Raw genomic sequence first — 23,670 nt, forward strand, 5'->3', positions numbered from 1 at the left:
TTAAATAAATAAATGTTGAAGTTGTTATAACCCTCTCTAGTTTATTCCAATAATGTATATTTTCGTTTTCCAAACCCAACTATTTCGGAATATTTACGATTATGACAGCACAAACCGGCTGTGTCGAGCGGCTCCGAAGATGTCCGAGCGAAACGTCACGCCCTTTGTCTAGATTTCCCGAGTATTTCCGGATTTGGCCGACGATTTCCGAACCGTCCGTCCCTCGGACTGTTGGAGGCGGCCGCTGCGCCATGTTGAGCAAAATCTCCCTTCTGACTGAAAAAGGACTTTTAAATAACAGTTATTGAATAAACAATAAGTAACCGAAGAAGGTAAAACCGCCGGCATCCCTCTAGCAAGCGGAACCGAACCGGAACCGAGGAAACCCCGGCTGGGGGAGGGGGAGACAGACCCCCCCGCCGTCCAAATGAAGATAAAATCCCAATAAACCGACTCTTTCAATAAAAAAAATCAACATCTTTTTTACTGTCCCGGCTCAACTCCGGGATCAAGAGGCTGCCCCAGGGGATATATCGCTCTACACCTTTTTCTATATGTATTATATATTTTTTACACACCTAGATTCATATTTATTATAATTTGTTCTTCTGTTGACATTTTTGCGATGAGTTTGCCGCCGAGAGCGGTACCGAAATCAGCTGCTGCCGCTGGAAGTGGATCCGGAACCGGGCTGTCTCCGCCGAGCCAGCTGCGGGCTCTTCCGACCTCTGTGCCGGTACCGGGAGCACCGGCCGCCCCACAGCCGCCAGTCGCGCCGCCGCCGCAGTATCCTTCATAAAGAGAGGCTCCCTCTTCCACTGTGGCAGGGGAGAAAGTGGGGTTTGGGGGTACTGTAAGTGTTACATATGTACTCCACTATGCACGAAACATTCCTTTAGAAAGGGATCTCTGCATTTTTTTTTTTGTTCTGACAAGGAGGGCTTGGGTAAGTGGCTTTTTAAAATGCTCTTTCTAATATTCCCTTTAATAAAACATCGTTGTTTGAAGGACCTGACAGCTTCAGTTTCACTTGCGATTTGAATTCTTGTTTTCGCAAGACAATAGATTTCGTAAGCGCTCAGATTCTGAACATGCAGGCGGGGGTGTCTAAATATTTAGTACATATTGCGCTTTACGTGGGGCCTGTCATGTCAGTGTGTGTTTAAAATGTACGTTTTGCTGCAGCTGTACTGTTGGGCCCTGATAGCGTTTTGTGTTAATTGAAGTGTAAAGATATGCCTATATGATTATAGTATTTTTAAGGACTATATTATGGATGAGAAAATCATATTTCGAGTTGGGAGGACTCGAGAAATTGCATTTACATTTTAACGTTATATGTGCAATTGCCTATAAAATAAATATTTACTTAAACAAATGCATGTTTGTTTACATTGGTCAACAGCAGGTGCTAAACCACAATTATTTTGTTCGTTCAGTTGTGATTTTAAAATAACCACCTGTTAAGGTATTTTGGAAGGGTTTGTTTAAGATAGATATATTGTTTTATATTAATTAAATATTTGAAATAAACCGGTATTTAATAGGGATTACGTTAGTCATGGGTTCGAGAATGCTGAGATGAGAATTATTTGGGCGGGGGCTCACAGGAGTGGCCTGGTGGGTATAGCTGAGGACACGAAGAGTGAAGCTTTACAAAAAAAGTTATTTTAAAATCTCTGCTCTCACCCTGACTTACAATATTTTAGGGGAAGTTATATTTTGTTCTGTACTTCCATTTGTTCTTAATCAAAGATTATAATAATGCTTACTATTACTTTGTGTTTATCACTGTCTTGTATAGACTTTGTGTAATTACATGGTATACGGTATATTGAATTGGCTAATGCACTGCAATTTAAACATGGATAGCTATAGCAACAGTGGTGACCTACTTTGACATCTATGCACTCAATGAACCCAAGGCGTGAACCCTTCATTAAGCAATTATTCTGAACTCCATGAGCCCAGATGCAAACGTGAGATGAAAAAAATGCAGAAAAACATTCTCCTGTTTTCTAGAATGAGGGATTAACATGCTTGATTATGTATAAAAATGATTGTCAAAAGTTCTTGAGACTAGCATTTTGGACACTTTGATGAACCAGGGACTGCTCAATCTATACAAACTTTGATTACTGAGGGATGAAGGTGTGTTTTGTGAGCACATTGAAGCAGCAGGGTATATTAGTGTTTTTTTCTCTCAAAGCGAATCACAGCACATATTGTAGTGGCATGAAGGAGCTCCATGGAAAATTGGGATCTAGTCTTCACTGTTTTCAAATTGAAAGAGCAATCAGAAGCAATTACAAGCTAATTTGCATACACATGGATGATTGCTACACCTAGTTCAATATACAGTAGACCTGTGCAATAAAACGTTTGTTCTACTGGAGCACCATCTGCCTAGTGGAATCGGTTTCCGAGTTAAGGAGGATACCCAATTCATTCTACACAGCCAAAGAGGAGTATTAACACTGCTTTAAGGGGAGATGGGTTAATGGTTAGTGCAAAGGTCTAAGAGCCGGTAGATTGGGGGTTCAGATGCCATACTGTGGGACCTCAGGAAAGCACCTTCCATGGTGTACCTCATTCCCCAAACTGTAAAACAAGCTAGAAGCAGGGCTCTACTGTTTGGTAAACCTGCTGGAGAGACATATCCACAGCAATGGGATGTAGGGGAGGTGTCCTCTATCCACTTTCCAGATCACTGTGTTTCATCACAGGTCTTTCTATTTAAATTCTCAAAGCCATGGTGAATCTTAATACTGCAGAAGGTGAACTGTCACTGACTTGCTTCCTCTGCGTTTCTGTTGAATAGAGCACTAATTAAAAGAAGAAAGCAGGGTTAATACAGAGATAAAGGGTTAAAATAATAGACCCCGTGCAGTACAGTAGATAGTAGCTCACAGTCCTTCCAAAAATGCTTTTGCATTGCACATGGCTGCGTGAGATTCATACCAAATTATACAGTTGCATCGGTTAAAAAAAAAAAATAAATCCGCTGTGCAGGAAGGCATAGCTGTAGGAAGTTTAGAAACCAACGTCTTACTGATTCTTTTACCACCATCTTCCAGAGATCCCAGACCTGAATTCATTTTATATCATTAAATAACCGGCTGTGACATTCCACAGATAAGCTCCTCTGTGTTCGACAGGGGGCCCCATCATTTTATACAAATCTGTCAGTAGTAAGCTTTATGTGCAGCAAAAGATATATGGTGTTAAAAATCCACAGAATACTGGTGTGCAAATAAATAGTTCTTTAACAATTTTGTGGCATTTAAAGGCACCCTCCTTTGGTCTAGAGATAAGGTTTGATTAAGAGTAAAATATAACTATGACTTAATATAGTGCAGCAGAAAAAAAAAAAAACAGTTTTGCTTGATTTCCATTGGCGGTTGTGTTACACAGGAATGCTGGAATGATGGCATTCAGATGTGGGAGAATAAGGTGCAGAATATGTTTTGGAATATACAGCAGCCATGGAAAATACTGTTCCTACATGCTGTGGGTTATCAACTGGAGCATTGTATAATTATGAGGCTTAGCTACAGGGAATGCTAAGTTACTGGTTTGTTTAGCTATTCCTGTTATATTTTCTGTATGAAGAAATGTTATTGCATATTTATAAACCTGTATTCCTATTTAGTTTGCATACAGGTAGGTGAGTTTCAAGGGGCGAGAAAACTTGTTTCTCTACATTTAAAACTAGGTTAATATAAACTGGACTTTCATGTTCTGCTTTCTGATAATGTAGGAAGTGAAACTATGGCAAAATGTGGTCAACACACAAAGGAAAAATATGTATTTGGTGTGAAATATAGCAGGATTGTATAATGCACAGCATGATTTTTGTAGCATTCTCTACTGGAGTTAAAATATTTTTTTCTCGTGTTAACTTCGATTTGCATTAATATATAAAAATATTAAAAATCGGTTGATACCCACATACAAAGCCTCTACACTTCGATAATTTTTTGGAGTAGCCTGCTATCTTTACCACCATGGCTAAATATGGGGGACATAAAAAAAAACATAACTTTAAATCAATTATGTGATGTCAGCCTTAAACTGTCCAGTTAATGACTGGCTACAACATTAGGTGTCCCTCTGATTCACCTGCACTCAATCACTGCTATTTCCTTGTGTCAAAGACCAGAGGTGCTACTACTGTAAAAATACCACGCTGCGTTTGCAAAGTGGTCGATCGTAAAAATCAGTAACGCCCACTTCCCTGTATTTTATAACGTGACAGATAATAAGCCACTGCTGTTGAGGCTTGGGACATCTACTGACTGTACCAATACTAGGGCAAACCACAAAATAACTAGATACTGTAAAACTGTTACTGGAAAATAATGTAAATAAAACTTTCAGGCCTGCACTGCGTTCTTGGATGAAACTTTGGATACACAGTTGGAAGGCCAGAATATAAAACTCAACACCCCAGTGCGTGAACTAACTGGTGCAGCCAAGAGCATTTTTTTTTTTAATTGGCAACATAGAGGTTAAGAAAATGTAAGTGGGTCAGTTTACCACAGAGACAGTTGTGAGTGAAAAAACAAATCCCTTTCCATGGAACTTCAGCTGTGAATTGTCCACTTCTTCCCATGTTAAAGTATGAGGCTATTTCCTTAGCTGGTACTAGGTGGACTTTTCCTCCAATTAACTGCAAGTCAGTTTCCACTGCTTAGTTGGGATTCCCCTCCGAGGATAGTTTACAGTAATATGTGTGTACAAGATTGCTCGACCTTTATTTCCTTCCTGCTGTATAGCAATAACATTCTGCTCAGCAGACCAAGGGACTGGATTTAGTTTAAACATACAGTGCTGTATGACCTGCATTATTTCCCTGTTTTATGGCTTTATTCAAGCAGCATGAGAGGACATGCTTTGAACATGCCATAAATGTATTAACATTCAGTAAAACGCGTTGTAGCATTCTCGGTTAACTCAGGCAGGCGCATCGCACAGGGCGAGGCAGTCCACACACAGGTGGAGAGCGGGCGCAAACCCGGGACCTCTCGTACTAAAGCATGGTGCCGATACCGCTGTACAAAAGAGCCGTTCGCGCCCGCCCTCCGCCTGTGTCTGGATTGCCTCACCCTGTGTGGTGCGCCTGCCTGCGTTACCTGAGATCGCTACTGTATATTAGACACATACAGTGCTTCTGTAAATGTTGATGGTAAGTATAACAGGGAAATGTGTTCGCCATTTATTTTTCATTTCATCAGTGTGTAATGTTGCAGTGACATGGGGTGATTTTTGATTAACAGATTCCCCATTGAAATTTCCCCTCCCCCTGCTTGATCAGCCCTATTTCATCTTCTTGACTTACGTTTTTTTTAAAATAGAATGCTTGTACTGTTTAATTTTATTTATTTTGCTTTAAAGGATACAGGTTTCATGTTATTGAATGCAATCGTTCAATTTTCATTAATATTGTGAGATGTCATACTATGAAGTACATTTTGCTGTACTAATCCAGAGGACTTTGCAAACATAGTGAATTCCAAACAACATTGCACTGTATAGGAATTTGAAAGATCCTTTAAACAGTAAAGTATATTCCCATTGTAGAGCAATTTTAAAGGCAGAACACCCTGTATTTGATAGAGTTTTGCTAATTGTTAGCCTACAGCAGCACACATTCTGTGAACTGCTGCATTTTACTTTGTGCAAAAACCAACTGATTTTTCTGTAGCAACAGCACATTGCGACTTGTCAAGGTTATTCATTTATATATATATATATATATAGTTTTATAGTATTAGTTCGCATAGTATTTTGAGTACTGTAGTCCATTTGATTGTACATACTTCAGCGATAGTGCCTGCCGATTTGAAGGCTTTACCATGTGTTAGTTGACCACGACTGGAGTTATGCGTCCTGAACTGACAAGTACAAATAACTTCTTAATTGTCAGAATTGCTTATAGTTTATCTGAATGGAGCAATATTACTGAATTGTCCATGTCTCAGACAGTTGTTGTTCAAAGATGCTGTGCTCCAGTCAAGCCGTCAGGCTGTGATTGGCTTATTCAGCAGTTGTGGGTACAGAATTAGTTGCTTTTGTCAGTGCAGAATATTGATTGGCCTTTATATTTACAGGAACTATTGGTGCCTTATGCTCCTTGTTGCACCTTGAGATCAGTGAATGCTGAACTTTTGGTAGTTCTTAGAAGTCATCTGAAAGCTGCATGAAGAGCACTAAATAAGCAAATTATATTGTATTGCATTGGCTGGTTTTGGTGGATAATGAAATACATTTCGACTAATTATGTCTTTATTTAGTTGCTGCCCAGTAGATGTGAACTAGCCTTTCATTAAGGCAAGTCAGAATGAAAAAGCTAGCACTTGCGTGGATTGATTTTAAGTGTGGCTCACAGTTGATGCTTTGACATTCCAGTGGGCATCTACTGTCTGATAGCTTCCAGCTCTAGTGGGCTTCTGATTGGCTGATGGTACTGAATTGGTTTCTAATACAGTGGAATCCCTCTATTGTGACCACTGAATGGACAAAATAAAGCTACACAGAGCTTGCCCTAATAAAAGGAGATGTCACCAATTTGAAAGGGATGGACACAGAATGGTCTTAGTAAGGTAGTCTTTATATTGGGGTACTAGTAATTCTGTGTTTTCTGTTTGTCAGTGTGGTCTGTGCCATGTACAATGTTGATTTTTTTGCCTGCAATAGACAGTGTCCTGCTCTCTGCAACAGAAGCCGCACATTGTGTGTCCTTTAGCATTTCAGGTAATTTCCTTCCTGTTCAGGCACTGTTGACAAGCTTGGCAGATAGAGATAGCCTCCAAGTATTGCTGGAGGCTTAGCAATCTAATGTGTTCCAGATTTGGGTAGCAGCGTTACCCAAGCCTGCTGCTGGCATTCGGTTTTATCATTTAATTACTCCATCACCAGGGAGCCAGGAATTAATTAATTGCTGCCCAACTGAACCAACTGGTGCTGAGCATTACTCATCTGGTTATAGAACACAAATAACTCTCTAGTAAGTCTGAGGGATGTGAAAAAGGAAGAAAAACTACCACTCTTACTGTCCATGCGGAAATTCTTGTTATGTTTTACAGCAACTGGCATCTCCATTTCTCTGTATGCAACAGCTGTTCATTATCACACTATCAAAGCACAGTAAATAAAGCAGCACTTCTGGGATCACACTTATTTGTCTTGAGATTTTATATATATATACACAATATATATAATCAGTCACATCTTTCCTATAAATAGTTATGATTGTCACTTGGTTTATTACTGGCTGTGCTCTCCTCAGTCTAAATGAATTTTAAAAACGTTTTACTGCTGGTATTATTGGCTATTATTTACCTAACACAAAGCGGCAGTATATTATATACAGTATATAAAACATTGATATGTTTTGTATAATTGCAGTAAGTTTATTTTCAGTTTAAATAGTTGTTTTTTTAAAGCATGCTTCATTCAAGGACATATCCTAGAAGTAGGCTAGTATCACACTCTTGTATGAGAAAACAAACCATCACCGTTTAGGATTCCAGTGCGTTTTATCTTGTATATAGATGTCGTCATCCTGTACATAGAACATACAGCAAAATTCAAAAGATAAAAAACATTTTTGACATCTGTCAGCTAATTAACTTCCAGTATATGTCATCCAACATTTCCACCGGTATTATATCCGATTGGCATCAACTCCTTTAACAGAACACATGTTTATATGTACTTATTCTACACCCCCAGAGCAATTTATCATCTGTAGTGTACAGAGAACACGAATGTTGGAAAGGTGTTTGCTTACCCTCGTTTCAACATTTAGCACTCGGATGCATTATTTGGTTTTCAAGTATCACTTACAGGTTTGGGAAATGCTAATCTGCACATTTTACAGTGTGTGTGTGTGTGTGCTCTGAACCTGCACAGACATACCAGGAGTAACACAGACTACTCTTGAACTCAAGTAGAAGTTCAAGAGTGTCTGGTGACAATAAGGAGTTTACAAAAAAACAACAAAACAAGCTTCTGACAATTCTCTTCTGTGTTCTATTGTAGAGCCTTTGGGGAAAACAGTCTCAGATTTATTTGCATTGAATGGTATGTGTAGTTTGACTCAAGGTGTTTTATTTATTTATTTTATTTAAGTATCCCATTGTCTGTTTACGAGTTCAAAAATGTATTGTCTTTGTCGGAAGGTTTAGTCAAAATGCAATGAATCTGATTAAACGTAAAGATGAATAATCTGTTGTGCTTTTTGTTTTGCTCATTGTATTTTGTTCCAGTGCCTTGCTGTATAGTGCACGTGAATATATGAACTGTATATGATTGTTGGAATGTGTTCTGTGCTCAGATGTGATTGCATTCCAGGGTCCCCTAAAGACCACTTTTGCACAAAGAGCATTTTGTTAGGCTGCCCATAGCCTTTTCGAATGGCTTGCATGAAGACGAGAACAGCCTAGCCTGCAGTCTTTTAAATCTTTAAATGATTAGGCTTCCAGGATGGGATTGTACTGTACTTGTTCTAGTACAAAATAATTTGTCCAAACTGGTGTATTTGGTGGTTAGACAAAGTTTGAAACCGTTTAAATCAAAGCAGTTCAAAATGAGATATTACTATTTGGTGTTGAATATTCAGAAAAATGACTCCAATGTCTACTGTAATGTGAACCTTTTGAAATCAGTTTCAAATAATTATTTTGAATATTTTGGGCGAATTGACGTGAATTGCCTATTGTGATAGCAGCATTGTGTGCTTGTAACACACTTTTGATCGTAATACCACACATTAAAAAATCTGTAAAGAAACTGAAATACATTTTCCTGTCTGTTGGGCTTGGCTACAGACCCACTGTAATTTCTGTCAACCTTGGTTTCCGGTTATCTTTATAAAATTAGGTTTCAACATCAGATTTCCCTGTGGATGGAATTCCCAGCCAGGAGGAATCTTCTCTCTGTCTGAGGAGGGGAGGGGAGGGGGGTGGGGAATCTCGATTTCCTAGTTGCCATGGCTGCGAACGATGTATGTGGCTGGCTTTTTGCTCCCCAGACAATGCCGATGCTGCTTAGCATTCAGGGCTGAATTCAGAGGTGGTGCGTTCGACAGACTATCAACAATGGGCGGCTGCCTGAGACTCAAGCAGCAACTTTATCTCATAGCGAGCTGAGACATACAGTTACTGCAGCCATTTTTAACCCTTCCATTGCCTGTTGTTTCACACACTGGGCTGCTACCCCTACTAGCACTTCCATAATAGTGTTGTAAAACTTAAATCAAATAATGTTGTAAAACATGCATGAAGAGTAGTATTTTTCAATTAAAAGGTCTACTCAGGGATGGAAATAAGCCATTGCATAGCAGTTTGATCCATTCCTGGTTTTACTAGGCCTTTAATAAATCATGTGGCAAAGTGGCTGATTGTGTACAGGTGCAGGAGTGATGCAGTGTGCAATGAACAAACAGAGAAATTTAATCAAGTTGGAAACAGGTTTTATTGATTAATCCCGGTCTGGTGACCAAACAATAACTCCAGGCAATACACAACAATGTGTAATGCACTGGAAGTAAATAAACGGGTTACATTCCCAAATAATAAACACACGTATCTTTCCCACAATGTACAAACATGATCACCAGTCCTGGGTGTGTGCTGTAGTGCTCGTGGTGGGTGATACAAGTTTTTTCGTGACAAAAGTGAAGTGCTGTTCTGGGTTTTGTGCTGGCCCTTGGCAACAGCTCCGGAACGTGATAGCCGTCTAATAATTACAAACAAACAATTATAGACAAACTAAAACAAAACACTCACAGTACTTTTCTCACTGGGTCTCTCTCAGGTCCTTACAGTTTAAAAATTCAAACCAAACGAAGGAACAGATTGCGATTCTCTGCCCCCTTTTATGTCATCACACATGACCCCTTGGTCAACGAGTGAAACCGCCTCTCCAATCTGCGGCTGCCACATTGTTTCCCTTCCAGGTCAATGCGTTCTTGCACCGGAGTCTCGCATTCATCCAGACTGGCCGACTTCCCGACCCTGGGAAAGAAGAGTCAGACCAGCCCGTCCAAAGAACTCTGTTTTCGCTGCTTAGCGCCCTCACAGGTCAGGAGGGAGATTTACAACCAAGAATCATTGTATTTCTGTCACAAACGCATATGTGCTTTTTACCTGTACACTGGTACTAATCAAGCTCATTTTAAAACATGGAATGGGGGGAAACTGCTATGCAATAGGAGTCTTATTTCCATCACTATGGACTTCATTGAGCATTAATATATATATTTTTCTATTTTTATTGATTTCAAATTGTTGCAGTGTTTGAAATCCCACTTAAGTACAGTAAATGTCAATGTAAAAGCAGCTTTAAAATGGTAGAGACAGCATTTGTTGGTGTCAAAGTAATAAAAATCGGATTGATTTGGGGGTTGTTTTAAGGCAGCGCTCACTAGAAATTGCCAGAGCTTAGGAGGTTGGTCCAAGTATATGGCACAATGTCCTAGAGGGGGAACAGCTTTCTGAAGGGGGTTTGAATATAGCGCTGGGACAAGTATTAGAATATTTGAGCAAATGCTGCTTGAAATGTATTTGGTGACAAAAACGACCATGTTCTATAGACAAAAAAATTACTGGCTCAAAAAGATATCATGCGAAGGAATCATCAGTGCGGTCTGAAATAAATAACACACAGGCTTACTGTACAGAAGAGTGTTTCAACCCTTTCTTTTAATAGGTCATTTGATGGGGTTTTAGTGAACTCCTGATAAAGTGTTAAATGTTTTAACTAAAAGTGTATGCAAGTCAAATATAGGTCTTACCACAGTATCTACACAGTAGTAACTGCACAATGTAGGCCAATTTATTTCATATTCATTATTTCTTCATAGTCTTCCATATACAATTAAATGCTGTACACATACGTTCTGACACAAATACATCACAGTAAAATAGTGATGGGAGGCTTCTTATGATGGCTGGTTATAAGCATTCCCAATATATTAGTGTAAAAATGTGTTTAATACTAAAGTTTAAGCGTTTAGGAAATGGAGCGTAAACCCTGACTCCTTTGTTCAAATCCGAAGATGTGGGGATGGAAGAGGTGCTCCTAGCCTCCCCAATAATTCCCAGCTTGCTGCGTAAAGCAGTCTGATGCTGCAGATTTCCAAAGGCAGCATTGATACTCCATGAGCATTCTCTGCTCCTGCAGTAGCAGCGCCAGCAACGCCCTGCTACAGAGTCTGCTTGGAGAGAATATTTAGAGGCTGGTCAAGAAGCTGCAGCAGGTTTTTCAGATTTTTGAACTGTACGCCATATTATTGTTGGCTGCTTTTGGCCGTTGGAAACCGACAAGGCTACATGCTGTCTAGTTGCATGCTGATGTTCTTTGAAGTGGTACATATTAATTTTTTTTGTTCAGAACCTGATTTACAGTGGCTTGCTTTCTATTCCAGTGCCTCCCAATAGCAAAGGGGCTGTGCATTTGTCTTGTTTCAGTAGGCTTATGGTTCTATCCACAGCCCACATCAATGGATTTACCTGAAGTATCCTGATTTGTGCTAGCTATGATTTGTGCATGATTTCTCACAGAACTGTACAAAAATTAAGTTCAGCGATATCCTTTGTTGGCATGATGTTTTATTAATCCCAGGCTTTTTCTTAACCAATGATCTGTGTTTTTATTTTGAAAAAAGGTATTTGAAAGAATTAAAGCTTTAGAAGCTTCTAATATTTGAGTTGCTGTTTTAGTAGTTTGTATTGGATGTATATGATAAAATAAACTATTGTAGCATCATTTTTTGGGGTTAAATGTATATTTAAAAGCTGTATTGTTTTGTAAACTAAATATAAGGCATAATATACACCACTATTTAATAGAATTCTAGATATCCTACCCATATTGTCTTGCATGCCTGTTACTTATTTCTTATCCCCAGCTTGGGATGCATAATCCTGCCGATTGGGATACGCAAGTCACACAGTTTTATATCTAGAAAACCAATTGTGATAAAAGCTAAAGGAAGTTTTCAGTGTATCAGAATCTGGGGGGATATATAGAGGGTGCATGTCTGTTTTTTGTCTGTATGTTTAACATGCATTTGTACATGTGCAGTATCTAAAGAACAGTGAGGTGTGATACAATAGAACTTGTTAAAGAGAGGAGGGAATATCTGGGGATATAAAGAGGTAGTCTGTGTGTCATACAGCCATCCAACCTAGATCTTTACATCTGCATATGGTGGATGTAGGCCGTGGCAATCTATTTTTTCATGTTACTGATAGCTCTAATTTTGTATTGGTAACCGTGTCAGGATATGTACATTTGTATTTTGTTTTATTGCTTTTGCAGCAGATGTACAGTAGGAACAAGGGACAGCTGCCTGGAGACACAGGTGCTGAAAATACAGTAATTGTTGATGCGTAAATTATGGTACTGGACACTCCTAGACCACACGCAGAGAGATTAGCTAGTGTGGACAGCTCAGCTGCTCCTTGCTATACCTTGCTGTTTTTCTTTAGTGCAGTGCATTGTCAACATCACTGTCAGTCTGGCACGGACTTGAAGTCTCTCTTTTTTTTTTTTTGTACTTGTTAAATTGATGTCCCTGTTGTGCCATCAAAACATCTCAATCCATGTACAGAACAGTACACGTCTTGCTGCAGATTCTGTGTTAAAAATGTAGATTTTTAATCAACTTTATATACAGACAGACACGCACACAGAAATGGGGGGGGGAACATTGGGTTCTGTTTTTAAAAAAAAAAACATTTTAACACTCAACCATGAAACATAAGAAGCTATACTTCCATTTAAATAACAGAAAAATAACTTCAGATCATTAGAAAATAAACATTTTAAAACATTAAGGAAGGGATCTGTCGGGTTAATACTGTAGCTCAATTTTGACACCTTATTCGGGTGAAATACAATCAATCCATTTGAGGAATCAGGCTTTATCGGTGTAATCAATTGGCATCTTAGCCCATTGAATTGAATGGAAAAACAAGGGCTAGACGCGAACCACCAATTATACGGTTTGGAGTTGAACGTCTTACCATTCAACTAAAGAGCAAGCTCTGCAGTCAAGAGGAAAGTACGGGTCTAATGCTGATGTCAATGTTATTAACTCATCAGCCGCTAGGAGGAGATTTATTACATCACTAAAAACCAGGAACCCTGCCTATAATAAATAGATGAAGCGCCAAACTCTCCATACAAAAGTACATTACGTTACCTCAACTTGTTCAAGAAAGAGAAATCTACAGGTACACAATGTAATTGGGTTATGAATGAAACATGCATAAATAACACATAGATGACTCCAGAAGCCCCCAGGTTTTGGGTCTTTGTTTTCTTCTTGCACAGTGTATAGTTATTGTAAGACTCAGCTGTTTGTATCAAGGGGAAGGGGGAAGGGGGTTGGGCTTTACCAGATAACAAAGCTGTGATTGTAGTGCCCAAGGCTGCGGGTGACAGTCAAGATTCTGCTCCACCAGCCGCCGCAATAGGAGAAGCGTCTCCACAGCTTTGCATTCAGACAAGGTTCCTTTTTCACCTCCATTAGCCACAGAGGATGCTTGTCAGAGAGAGGGAAACCTCAAAACTGTACATTATTGTTTCTGTAGGGGAAGTTGGAAGAGGAGATTTGTCCTGGTGGGGTGATTACAGAGAGAGAGCTCGAATGTTGCACAGTGATAAGCACTCTGGGACGAGTGGAGCTGAGGAGGACTGACAGGATTTGAGCATGGCTTCTAGTGGTCTAAGCTGAGGTACTGGGAAGCAGTGTGGCCTAATGGTTAGAGCTAAGGGACTTGGGGGGGCAGTTTGGCCTTGTGGTTAGAGCTAGGAATTAGGAGGCAGTATGGTGGTGATAGCTGAGGGACTGCGAGGCAGTGTAGCCCAGTGATAAGGGCTGAGAGACTAGGAGGCAGTGTGGCCTAGTGGTTAGAGCTGACAAACTGGGAGCCAGTGAGGCCTCAGAGTTAGAAACTCGACCCTTTTCCCGAAGGGGGGGGGGGGCAAAACAAGCACATCATTAACCTTAAATGATCCCAAGAAGGCTGTATAAAAAACATTCCTCCCCAAATTGAATGACACCATCCATGAAGGAGCTGTACAGGACATTGAGGTGCATTATGATGATGCAACTAATGAAATCAGATGTGATTTCTATTTGAATGATCTACAGCTGCAATGATGCTGTCTAGATTATAAAAGTAGATCAAGTGACAAGCCTCGTGTTTGAGTCCTTTTGGAGTGTTTACCAATCTGTACAGAGCGTGTTGCGTTAAAGTGGATGCTGGAGGTGTTGGTGAGTGACGTTGTATTGATGCTTGTTTCTGGACAGACCTCTGTGAAACAGTATTGCAGGTCAGGGGGTTACGTGAGTGTGATGTGTCCTGGTGCTGGGTGTATGCAGCCAGACTGACTGGATTGCTATGCGGGACCACAGCCTGCTTGCTGATGTGCTTTGCTTTGGTAAGGTATTTGTATAATATAAATGTTATAAATGTTGCCCTTGTTATTTTCTACCCCGTTTGAGCAGTACATCTTAGAACTGGGAAACATTTTGATTAAGAAGTCTCTTGGATGGCTCAAAAGACTTCTCATCGAAACACATTTCTCTTAGTATTACTTTAATGAGTTATGCGTGATCAGGGGGCTGGCAGTGTTAAGTCGTAGCGGCACCCAGTCCAGTATTTCAGAATTACGTTTGTTTAACAATATTATTGAGTGACTTGGTGCTGGGAATAAAATCTTCTCTGATCACACTTATCACAAGAGTGTTAGCATAGACACTGGAGTAGGTCATTAACTGAAGCCATAAAGTTCATGACATCTCTAGTTGGCAGAGTCTAGTTGCAAGTAAACACATACTCTATGTCAAGGTATAAAACCATCAAGCCGTCTCTAATCAGTTTTTATGCTGTCTAGCCAGAGCAAGAACCAGTACTTTTTTATTACAACCAAAGACTGTTAGAAACTACAAACACACTCTAAACAATGGTCAGCATTTACCAGCTAATTATTATACAAAGTAGCAACCAATAGTCGCAACTCTTTTACACACTTGTTTTCAGGCTAAATATCATAAGAATCTCCAATTGCATGATTGCATTTAGCCATTTACTGCTGCTGTTAACAGTGCTAGCATTACACGGGGTATACCTAAAATAACATTGTAGTTGTTTTTACTTGACAGCAGATTGCAGCAGTGACTGCTGTGCTGTAATTGTAGTTGCAAGCGGCTGCTGTTTTTGAAGTATTTTGTTTTGTTGCTGTTCAAGGCTCCTGCCGCAAGCCCAGACAGGGACTGCACCTCCAGTCTGCCTTACTGAAACAGCGACTGGGATGAAAGGGAGACCATCCGTTTCCTTTAACTCACATGACTTCTCTCTGGCACCACACTGATTTTAGTGGCACGTTTAGTTCAGGGGCATTAAAGTTCAGAATGCTGTAGCATGCTCCGTTTACGATACTTACAATTTTAAAGCTGTGTGAGTTTTGTAGTTGTTAAAGTTTTGCATGTGTTTTGTATTACAGTCTTAAATTATCTGCAAAACATAAACCTGTTCAACAGTACATTCCACTGGGGAACATGCAGAGTCACTGACAGCTTGCCATTGTAGTTCACAGTTAGCTTCCCTCTTCGGGAAATGTAAAATAATTGATAATACACCCCCTACTGGAGTCCTCATTCAATCCTAGCTCCTAACTCCTGGTGTAGGTAGCCAGGTTCCCAGTATCCCTGTTGCTCTATATTGTTCATGGTGCCCTGGGCAGGGATCAGATTGACTGCTTTCGGATTCCAGCAGCACCCGTCATAACAGCTTAGTTTATTAGTTGGATTTGTAAGCCTGGTGTTGGGAAACCCTGATTAGGAGAGATTTGTGGAGAGCAGCATTCCTTGGCCGACTGCGTAACAGTAAACTGTGCTGATTTAAACCTATCAAACTAGGAGTCCTCTTATTGGATTAGGGCAGCAGTGTGGAGTAGTGGTTAGGGCTCTGGACTCTTGACCAGAGGGTTGTGGGTTCAATCCCCAGTGGGGGACACTGCTGTTGTACCCTTGAGCAAGGTACTTTACCTAGATTGCTTCAGTAAAAACCCAACTGTATAAATGGGTAATTGTATGTAAAATAATGTGATATCTGTATAATGTGAAATAATTTGCCATTGTAATTTGCCATATCTTGTAACAGTTGTAAGTCGCCCTGGATAAGGGCGTCTGCTAAGAAATAAATAATAATAATAATAATAATAATAATAAATAACACTTCATCTCTAGCCCAGTCCTTCCTATAAATGTTGATGAGGGAATGTACTGTAGTATACATTTTAGTGCAAGTTAGGATTTGGGATTTTTTTTTATTATTATTATTTTCATTTTATGTGTATATTGGGGGAATATAGTGGAGAGATTGGAAAACTGCTGAGATACTTCTACATTTTAAATTAATGATTATGCCAGATGGTACCAGAACAAGGTCATAATATATCATGAAAATGCTTTTTTTTTAAATTATTGGCATATTGGTAAATTAATTTATTTTTGAGAGGTGTTTTAAATGGGTCAAAAAAAAAAAAAAAACACCTGAAAATAAAATGACCTTTTTATATTACAGTGTTTGAAAGTGCATTAATTGCTTTAACCTTGTTTAGATTGCTGCTCCAGCTGCAGTACCACCATCTTCAAATGTTTTGCCTTAAATTGACGCTTTGCCAGAGTTTTCCTTAATGTGTCGCGCTTCAGGATCCCCAGAGGTCAACAAACACTTGAAGATCGGATCTTCCCTACGCAGGCCACAGTAGCTGCTGTGTTCGGTGTAAGTGTTTGCCTATATCATCTTTAATAAATATACAGAATATCTTACTGGCTGCTGTATGATACAAGCTGATATCGACTCAGAGAGGTCAGAGTGAGTACCTACCAGTGTGCTTGCTGGTGATCTGGGTTAAAATGGCTGAGCTATATTTATAATAAGTACTTTAATAAGAATAATTTAACAGTATAGCTAATCTAAGAGTGTAAGATGTCATTTCCATCTAATACAAATCTAATACAAGCCACCTGACACACTATCTGATGCAAATAAATTTCAGATGGCTGTATCGCAACAATATCAGGGTCTACTATGTATAGTATAGAAGATATTGTACACCAGGATGATCAAATCTGGGGTAAGTGTTTTGAAAATGCATCCATTAACTTCAGAATACTAAATCAAAACTTCTCATACAGTACTTGCCAACATTCTGAGAACAAAGTACTGGACACTATGGAGCTGCATTGGTTTATTAGAATCTTATCTTTCTTTTGATTGAAAACTGCCTGCATGTCATTTTCCCAGCAAGTGGTGTATTCACTCATCTCTCAGCAATACATATAATACTGCAGATGTAGCTCTTTTGAGTGCCTCACCATGATTTGAAACAGTACCGGATGTGGGTAAGGTACTGTAAAGAAGAAAAACATCCAGTGCCTTCATCCGTTGTTCATCTTGGAAAATGCCAATACCCGTGTATCATCAAAAGGGTTCAGTAAATATCTTTACTGCCGGCATGTTCATCCTTGTTCAAAGGGTTATCCTTCATGTCGTAACCCTCTTTACAAATCCACCCTGGCGTGGAGACAGGGCCTTTTTAAGTAAATAAGCATGTTTATTTCTGTAACAAACAAACAAAAATATATTGTGCATTAACTATGTACTGTTCTGTGATCATTCTCTGACCCATGGTTGCTACCTCCCTAACAAGTTTCACTGATCTGTGAAACGTGTCAAGTGAAGTGATTTTCACACCACCAGGATTCCCAGGAGTAAGCCTTGATCCCCATTGCTGGGCTGCTATTTTGCCCTTAGAGCTTGAATGTGAGCCAGTTTCGGTGTGATGTACCATTCTGTAATTGCTTTCCAGTAATTTGTTTTATTTGTTGCAGAGGATCTAAATACCTGCAACTTTTCTATCATTCAAATAAGGTTTTCCATTGTAACAGAGAGAAATGCACTACGGACTGTTTGTTTTTCACAGCCTTGGTATACAAAGAGACCTAGTTTAATTACTGTAGCTCTCTTTTCTGCTACCCATAGTGGAAACGCAGTGCTAGGGTTTTAATAAACCTGTTCTACTGTTTTGACATTTTTCAGGGAGGTGGATCTGTTACAACATCCACATGTTTGCTGCATCTTGTCAGGCGTTCATTAACGCACTTTGCACAAGTGTGCTTTGTTGCATCAGTTTTGCAGGGCCGTTAGATTTGTTAATTGATTAACGTATTTATTTAGAAAGATTAAGCTGGCCAAGGGCTTTAAAATTTGCATCTCATTTTCACAGATTTCCTGGAGGACAGCGTTCCACTCATACATTTATTTTTGTGACAGTCCTTAGCCATAGCAGTTAATTAATTAAACCAGCTTAGAAAATGGGAACAGACAGCAAACTGTACAGCATGTTTATTTTTGGTGAGGTTTTACAGCAGTTGTGTTTGCTACACTGGCAGGTTATTTCATCTTAAACATGATAAGTAGCTAAAAACACAATATTAAGGCTTTAACAAACAATAGAGAAAGCATAATTATGTATTATTACCATTTACTTATTTTGTAAATGTACAGGTTAACTTCATATCCTAACTACCTTTTTATTGATAATCAAATTTGAGAAGGGATTTGGTCCTTGATATATAAGACGACTCCAAATGATTCACAAAGAATCCCGTAAACCAGGCATGAATCTGACCTGAGCAACCACCCCCTGATAAAAATGAAGAGCTGTCAAAACAACAGAAAGGACTCCAGAAATGAAGAGAGATTAACCGTCTAATCCAGGGGAAACTGGGTCACATACACCCAGTAGTCCGAGCTGTGCAAACTGCTAAAGGCACAGTTTATTTGAGAGTCAGGGCTTAAATTTAACATGTTGATTAAGAAGAAATGATGCACTACACATAGAGCTATGTGAGAACACTCCTAAAATAATATCCTAATATTTATCATATCTCATACTACATGCAAAACTGAAGAGAGGCAGAATTCTTTACTGTATGTAGCACTAGCCTGACCTTTTTCAGGGAACAGTTTTCATCACTGTCTGTGTGTGTATCTCTCTGTGTGGTTCAGGTACCCAGGCAGCCTGCACCTCCCTACGCAGCACACGAACTCAACAAGGGACACCCTAGTCTAGCGGCCACCCCCTCAGGCCACACCTCCACTCCAGGACTCTCTCAGGTATCAGTATCCACAGCACACCTATATCGCTGCATTAAGGGCTGGGAGTCAGTCGGAGGGGTGAGTGCGTTCGTGTGTCACTGTGATTTTCCTGTGTGTCGGTCTGCGTTTAACTCATCACTGTCAGTCTATGGATGTATCACTATCTATACTTGTTATATTCTTTTCCTCCATGCTTATAAAACCCTTGCTGCTTTCTGTATAGTGGTTTGCTCAATTGATTGGGTCAAGTAACTCTGTAAAATTAAAGAAAACAAAGTTTTCGACTTTTAGTTTTAGTTATGGATGAGAAATTTGATTCACTTATATTTAGGGGGTAATAGTGACGGTTTGTGTTTTAAAAGTGTACACAACTATTTTGTAATGTTTTTGAATGGGTTACAGAAATGACCATGTACCAGCAATCAGGTTCATTCTGTAGGGTTGGGCAATAATTGATTTTAATTGTCATCTAAAAATGATAATTATTATCTTAAATCATGTTTTAACTCTCAGCAATTGTTTCTTCCTAGTCAGTAATTCTTCCTCTCTCGCAGTCTTTTTCTGCTTTTTGATTCTTAGCTTTTCTTTAAAAACAAACATGCAAACAAAAACAAAAAAACATACCACTGTTCCGTCCCACAATAGAGGCCAGTTTGATTACGTGGCACCACTTTCTTAATGCTCACATGTTGACCATAGGAAGAGAGAGGGACAAAACATCTTGATAGCAGTGGCTCTGATCCTTTACAGCTGGAGATGACTGTTAGAATTGTTCATAGTCATGTTTCATTACAATAAATAATCAAGAGTAAACAAATGATTTGTAATATCCCAAAAAACAACTATTGTCCCAAGCCTACAGTACCATACTAAATATTCTATTAACTGGTTGAAATTTATATATATATATATATATATATATATATATATATATATATATATATATATATTTCTCCCTTTCAGTTGTTTTGCTGTTGATAGTTTTGTTTTGTACAAGCATGATAAATGAAGTCTGGGAAACAAAACGATCAATCGCAAAACAATAAGGGACTGGTGCTGCTTCTGAGAAGCAATGGCTGTTACAGCTCTAAACCCCTTTCCCTTCTTGGTTGCCTGGATCTTTTCCAGCAATTAATCATCTTCAGAATCTGATCAAGAGAAGATTTAGCAGTAGGCTGAACTGGGTGGATTTCCACAGACCTGTTCTGTGTGTTTGCAATAGTTTGCTTGGTTAGAGGCTGGTATGTTGATGACTGCCTATTTTTTTGATGAGGGAACGTCATGTTACTTTCCACTGAATCTGTCCCTATTTACACTGCCTGGGTACTTTTAATAGGACCTATACCTAATACTAGGAGCATCTCATCAACATGACTGGCCCTGTTACTGTTGCACCTGTTTGTCGTGCCCCACTATCATGCCCCCTTCAAGTTCTGCTAGATCTTTGCCTCTCCATTTCTGGCAGAATGTTTGCAGTGGTGCTGCTCCTACAGGTTTATAGTGCTGCGTGGATCACCTGCCACATCACATGATCAACCTTGTTTGCATGTTTAGATCAGGGCAATGCCCAATCTCGGCGACAGGTCCTGATGAAGTGGGGCAGACAGTGTGTGTGTCTAATATATATAAATTTGAATTTTAGTTTCAATACTATTTTGTGTTTTGTCTGAACATGTATGTGTATGTTTATCATTGTTGGTCTCTTTTGAATGTATTTTCATCTGTCTCTCAATGTGTGAGTGTGTGTTGTTTTTCTTTCTATAATTGACCAGTTGTCTGAGGGTAACTCAGCTGTAGCACGTTTGATCTGATTAAAGGGCTCGGCGTTCCCCGCCACAGCCAGCGGAGGAGCAGCATAGCCGCCTACGTCAGCCTCAGCAACTGTACCTAGCTATAAATAGTCCCTCCCGGTATCACTGCACCTCAAACTGCTCTTGCAGCCTGAGGAAGCAAAACCTAAATGACCTCGCCACTCAGCACCCAATCTAGATAGCAGGCCCAGGAGAAAAAACCCTCGACTTCCGTAAACGTTTGAAACAGTCGCCATGGCAATAAAGACAGTGAACTCATTAGCATTACAGCACAACCCAGCCTAGGGCCTCATTCTTGCCGGATGAGGGCCGGGAGTGATTGCTGAATGTGCCTGAGCTTGGAGGATAAAGTGTATTTGAGAATAAACCTGTGATGAAGAGGTGAACTTGTAACAGTGTCGTGTTAAACCCATCCTCTCCCTCCTGTCTCTCTCTCTCTCACTCTTCAGTCTCCGTACACCTCTGGGCAGAATGCAGCAGCCGCTCCTCCTGTTTACCTTCCCCAGCAGCCAATGAATGCACAACCACAGAGCCGCCCGGTAAGTAACCGCAGAGACTGTCCGCTTTCCACAGCATTAGGGCTTCATGCTTTTTGTGGGGGAACAGTAATCTCAAACATATTGGACAGAAGAGCTGTTAGTGTTTTACTTGAACTGGTGCCTGTGTACAGGTTTAGCATAGGACCAGTGATTATTATTATTATTATTATTATTATTATTATTTATTTCTTAGCAGACGCCCTTATCCAGGGCGACTTACAATCGTAAGCAAATACATTTCAAGTGTTACAATACAAGTAATACAATAAGAGCAAGAAATACAATAACTGATATGTACATTATTTTTCATTAAGACACAAACTATTTAGCGCTAATTGGTTATTCTAAGGAAAAATGCTGAAAGACTTGACATTTGTTTAAAACTTGTCAGGTTTTTATCTAAATAATAATGAAAATTAAACCAAAGTTGGTGCTTCAGATGTACACAAACCCTCACTAAATAAACACCTACAAAAAAGGGTTCCATTGGGGAATAAATTACAATGATTTTTTTAGTTACAGTAATGCTAATATGTTACTGTCTTGTTTATTTAGATATGTTTTATTATTAGAGATGTATAATCTATCAATCTATCATTTGTATGTTATAGCCATACTTACAGTTTTGTTCTGTATACTAAACTCAAAACAAAAGTATGAAAAAGATCAATTTATAAAACATGTAGGGATTAAAAAAAGAAGCCGGCTCATACAATCTAGATAACCTACATTACTCAACATAATGGTATGTGTGGGTCATGCTGGTCACTGTGCTGTAGCTTGCTGAAATGTGTTACTAAAATGATTAGGAGCCAGGCCTGTTCTCTGAAGTGGTAAACAGCTTGTTTGTTGTTTTGCTCTGTGAATGTTTGGCTGTCCCAGTAAGTGATCCATGAAAGGCCTGTAGCCTCAGATGGGACCTGGCTGGATAACATCTGTAAAGTATTTTACTGGCTTCATAATTAAGTGACGGAATAAAAAAAAACATATTGCAAATCTATGAATTCTGGAAAAAACGTAATGTGGAATATGGAGATAACTGGTGCATACTAGCTGGGATATTTCAATACCGTACTGCAACTTCCTTACAAGTAAACCTTTAAGTCTGGTATTTTTATTTCCCAGGTATATTAAGAGCAGTGGAAATCAGTTGTTGTAAGACTGATAAGTGAGTCATATTAACTGGAGTGTGATAGAAACAGAAGTGATGTCATCAGGAGCTTGTCGCCTTGGTGTCTTGTTGTATTCTGGCCCGGACATTTCAATGTGGTTATAATAAGCGGAGGGTGACATTAAGAGCAGCGATGTTAAGCAAGTTAATAAGCCTACTGTGGTTATACAGCGAAGTACAGTGCAGTGCTTCCCTTCAGATTCAGTGATTCACAAATGTGTATAATTCTATGTATATTTCATGAACTACTTTAAAAAAATATATATTTTGATATATACCACTCGAAATCAGTGGATTAAGTCTTGGTTGTCGTCATAGACTCGTGTTAGTGAAGTCGCAGCACTCCTTGAATTATGGAGTATGTTTAGGTAACAAGAGGATGCTGATGCTTGAGATATGTCCAGATTCATAAGCAGCACAAGCTATCCTAGCCATGTTTTTGGCAGATCTTCGCTATTATGTCTGTGTATTGTATCTTTCTAATGTTGTGTTTTTTTTTTTTTTGCTTTGTCTCTGAATTATCTTCCAGTTTGCAGCGGGACCTCGTCCTGCCCACCATCAGGTAACGTTAACACCTTCATTTCCGTCACGCAGATTGTATTTCATGGCCAGGGCCTGAAAACCACACATACTAGTAGCTTTTGCTGTGTAGAGTTGCTTAAAACCCTTTACTGCATAGAGCACTGAAAAAAAGGATGCATCATTCTAGTCACTGTTTTACACTTAATATTGTGTTTCTGTTTTGATAATGGTATATACCAACACCCTTCCAAAATGTGAGCCAGTCTGTTTACAGGGCAACTCGCTCCACCTATTTTGCAAATTATGTTCAAAGGGATATCTCAATATTTTGGTATTTAGAAAAAGTCATGCAGTAAAGGGTTTTAAAGTTTACAACCTTTTTGGAAAATGAATATAATCTACTGCCTGTGCACACACATAACTTGCTTGTGTATACT

General features: G+C 39.3%; 1 protein-coding gene across 8 annotated transcripts in view; it reads left to right on the forward strand.

The window, feature by feature from the left end:
* Positions 1–198: 198 nt before the first annotated feature.
* Positions 199–23,670, forward strand: part of LOC117432025 (eukaryotic translation initiation factor 4 gamma 3-like) — a 62,728-nt gene continuing 39,256 nt past the window's right edge. For 5 of the 8 annotated variants that reach the window (XM_059002724.1, XM_059002727.1, XM_059002728.1 and 2 more), the window contains exons 1-5: positions 199–786; positions 16,709–16,808; positions 19,101–19,268; positions 21,451–21,540; positions 23,241–23,273. In XM_059002724.1, the coding sequence (XP_058858707.1) occupies positions 626–786; positions 16,709–16,808; positions 19,101–19,268; positions 21,451–21,540; positions 23,241–23,273 (552 nt within the window). In that variant the 5' untranslated portion in view covers positions 199–625. The remainder of the gene's footprint in view (positions 787–16,708; positions 16,809–19,100; positions 19,269–21,450; positions 21,541–23,240; positions 23,274–23,670) is intronic. The other 3 variants (XM_059002729.1, XM_059002731.1, XM_059002726.1) reach the window with 2 other exon arrangements.

This window comes from Acipenser ruthenus, chromosome 27, assembly GCF_902713425.1.
Source record: "Acipenser ruthenus chromosome 27, fAciRut3.2 maternal haplotype, whole genome shotgun sequence".
Lineage (NCBI taxonomy): Eukaryota > Metazoa > Chordata > Actinopteri > Acipenseriformes > Acipenseridae > Acipenser > Acipenser ruthenus.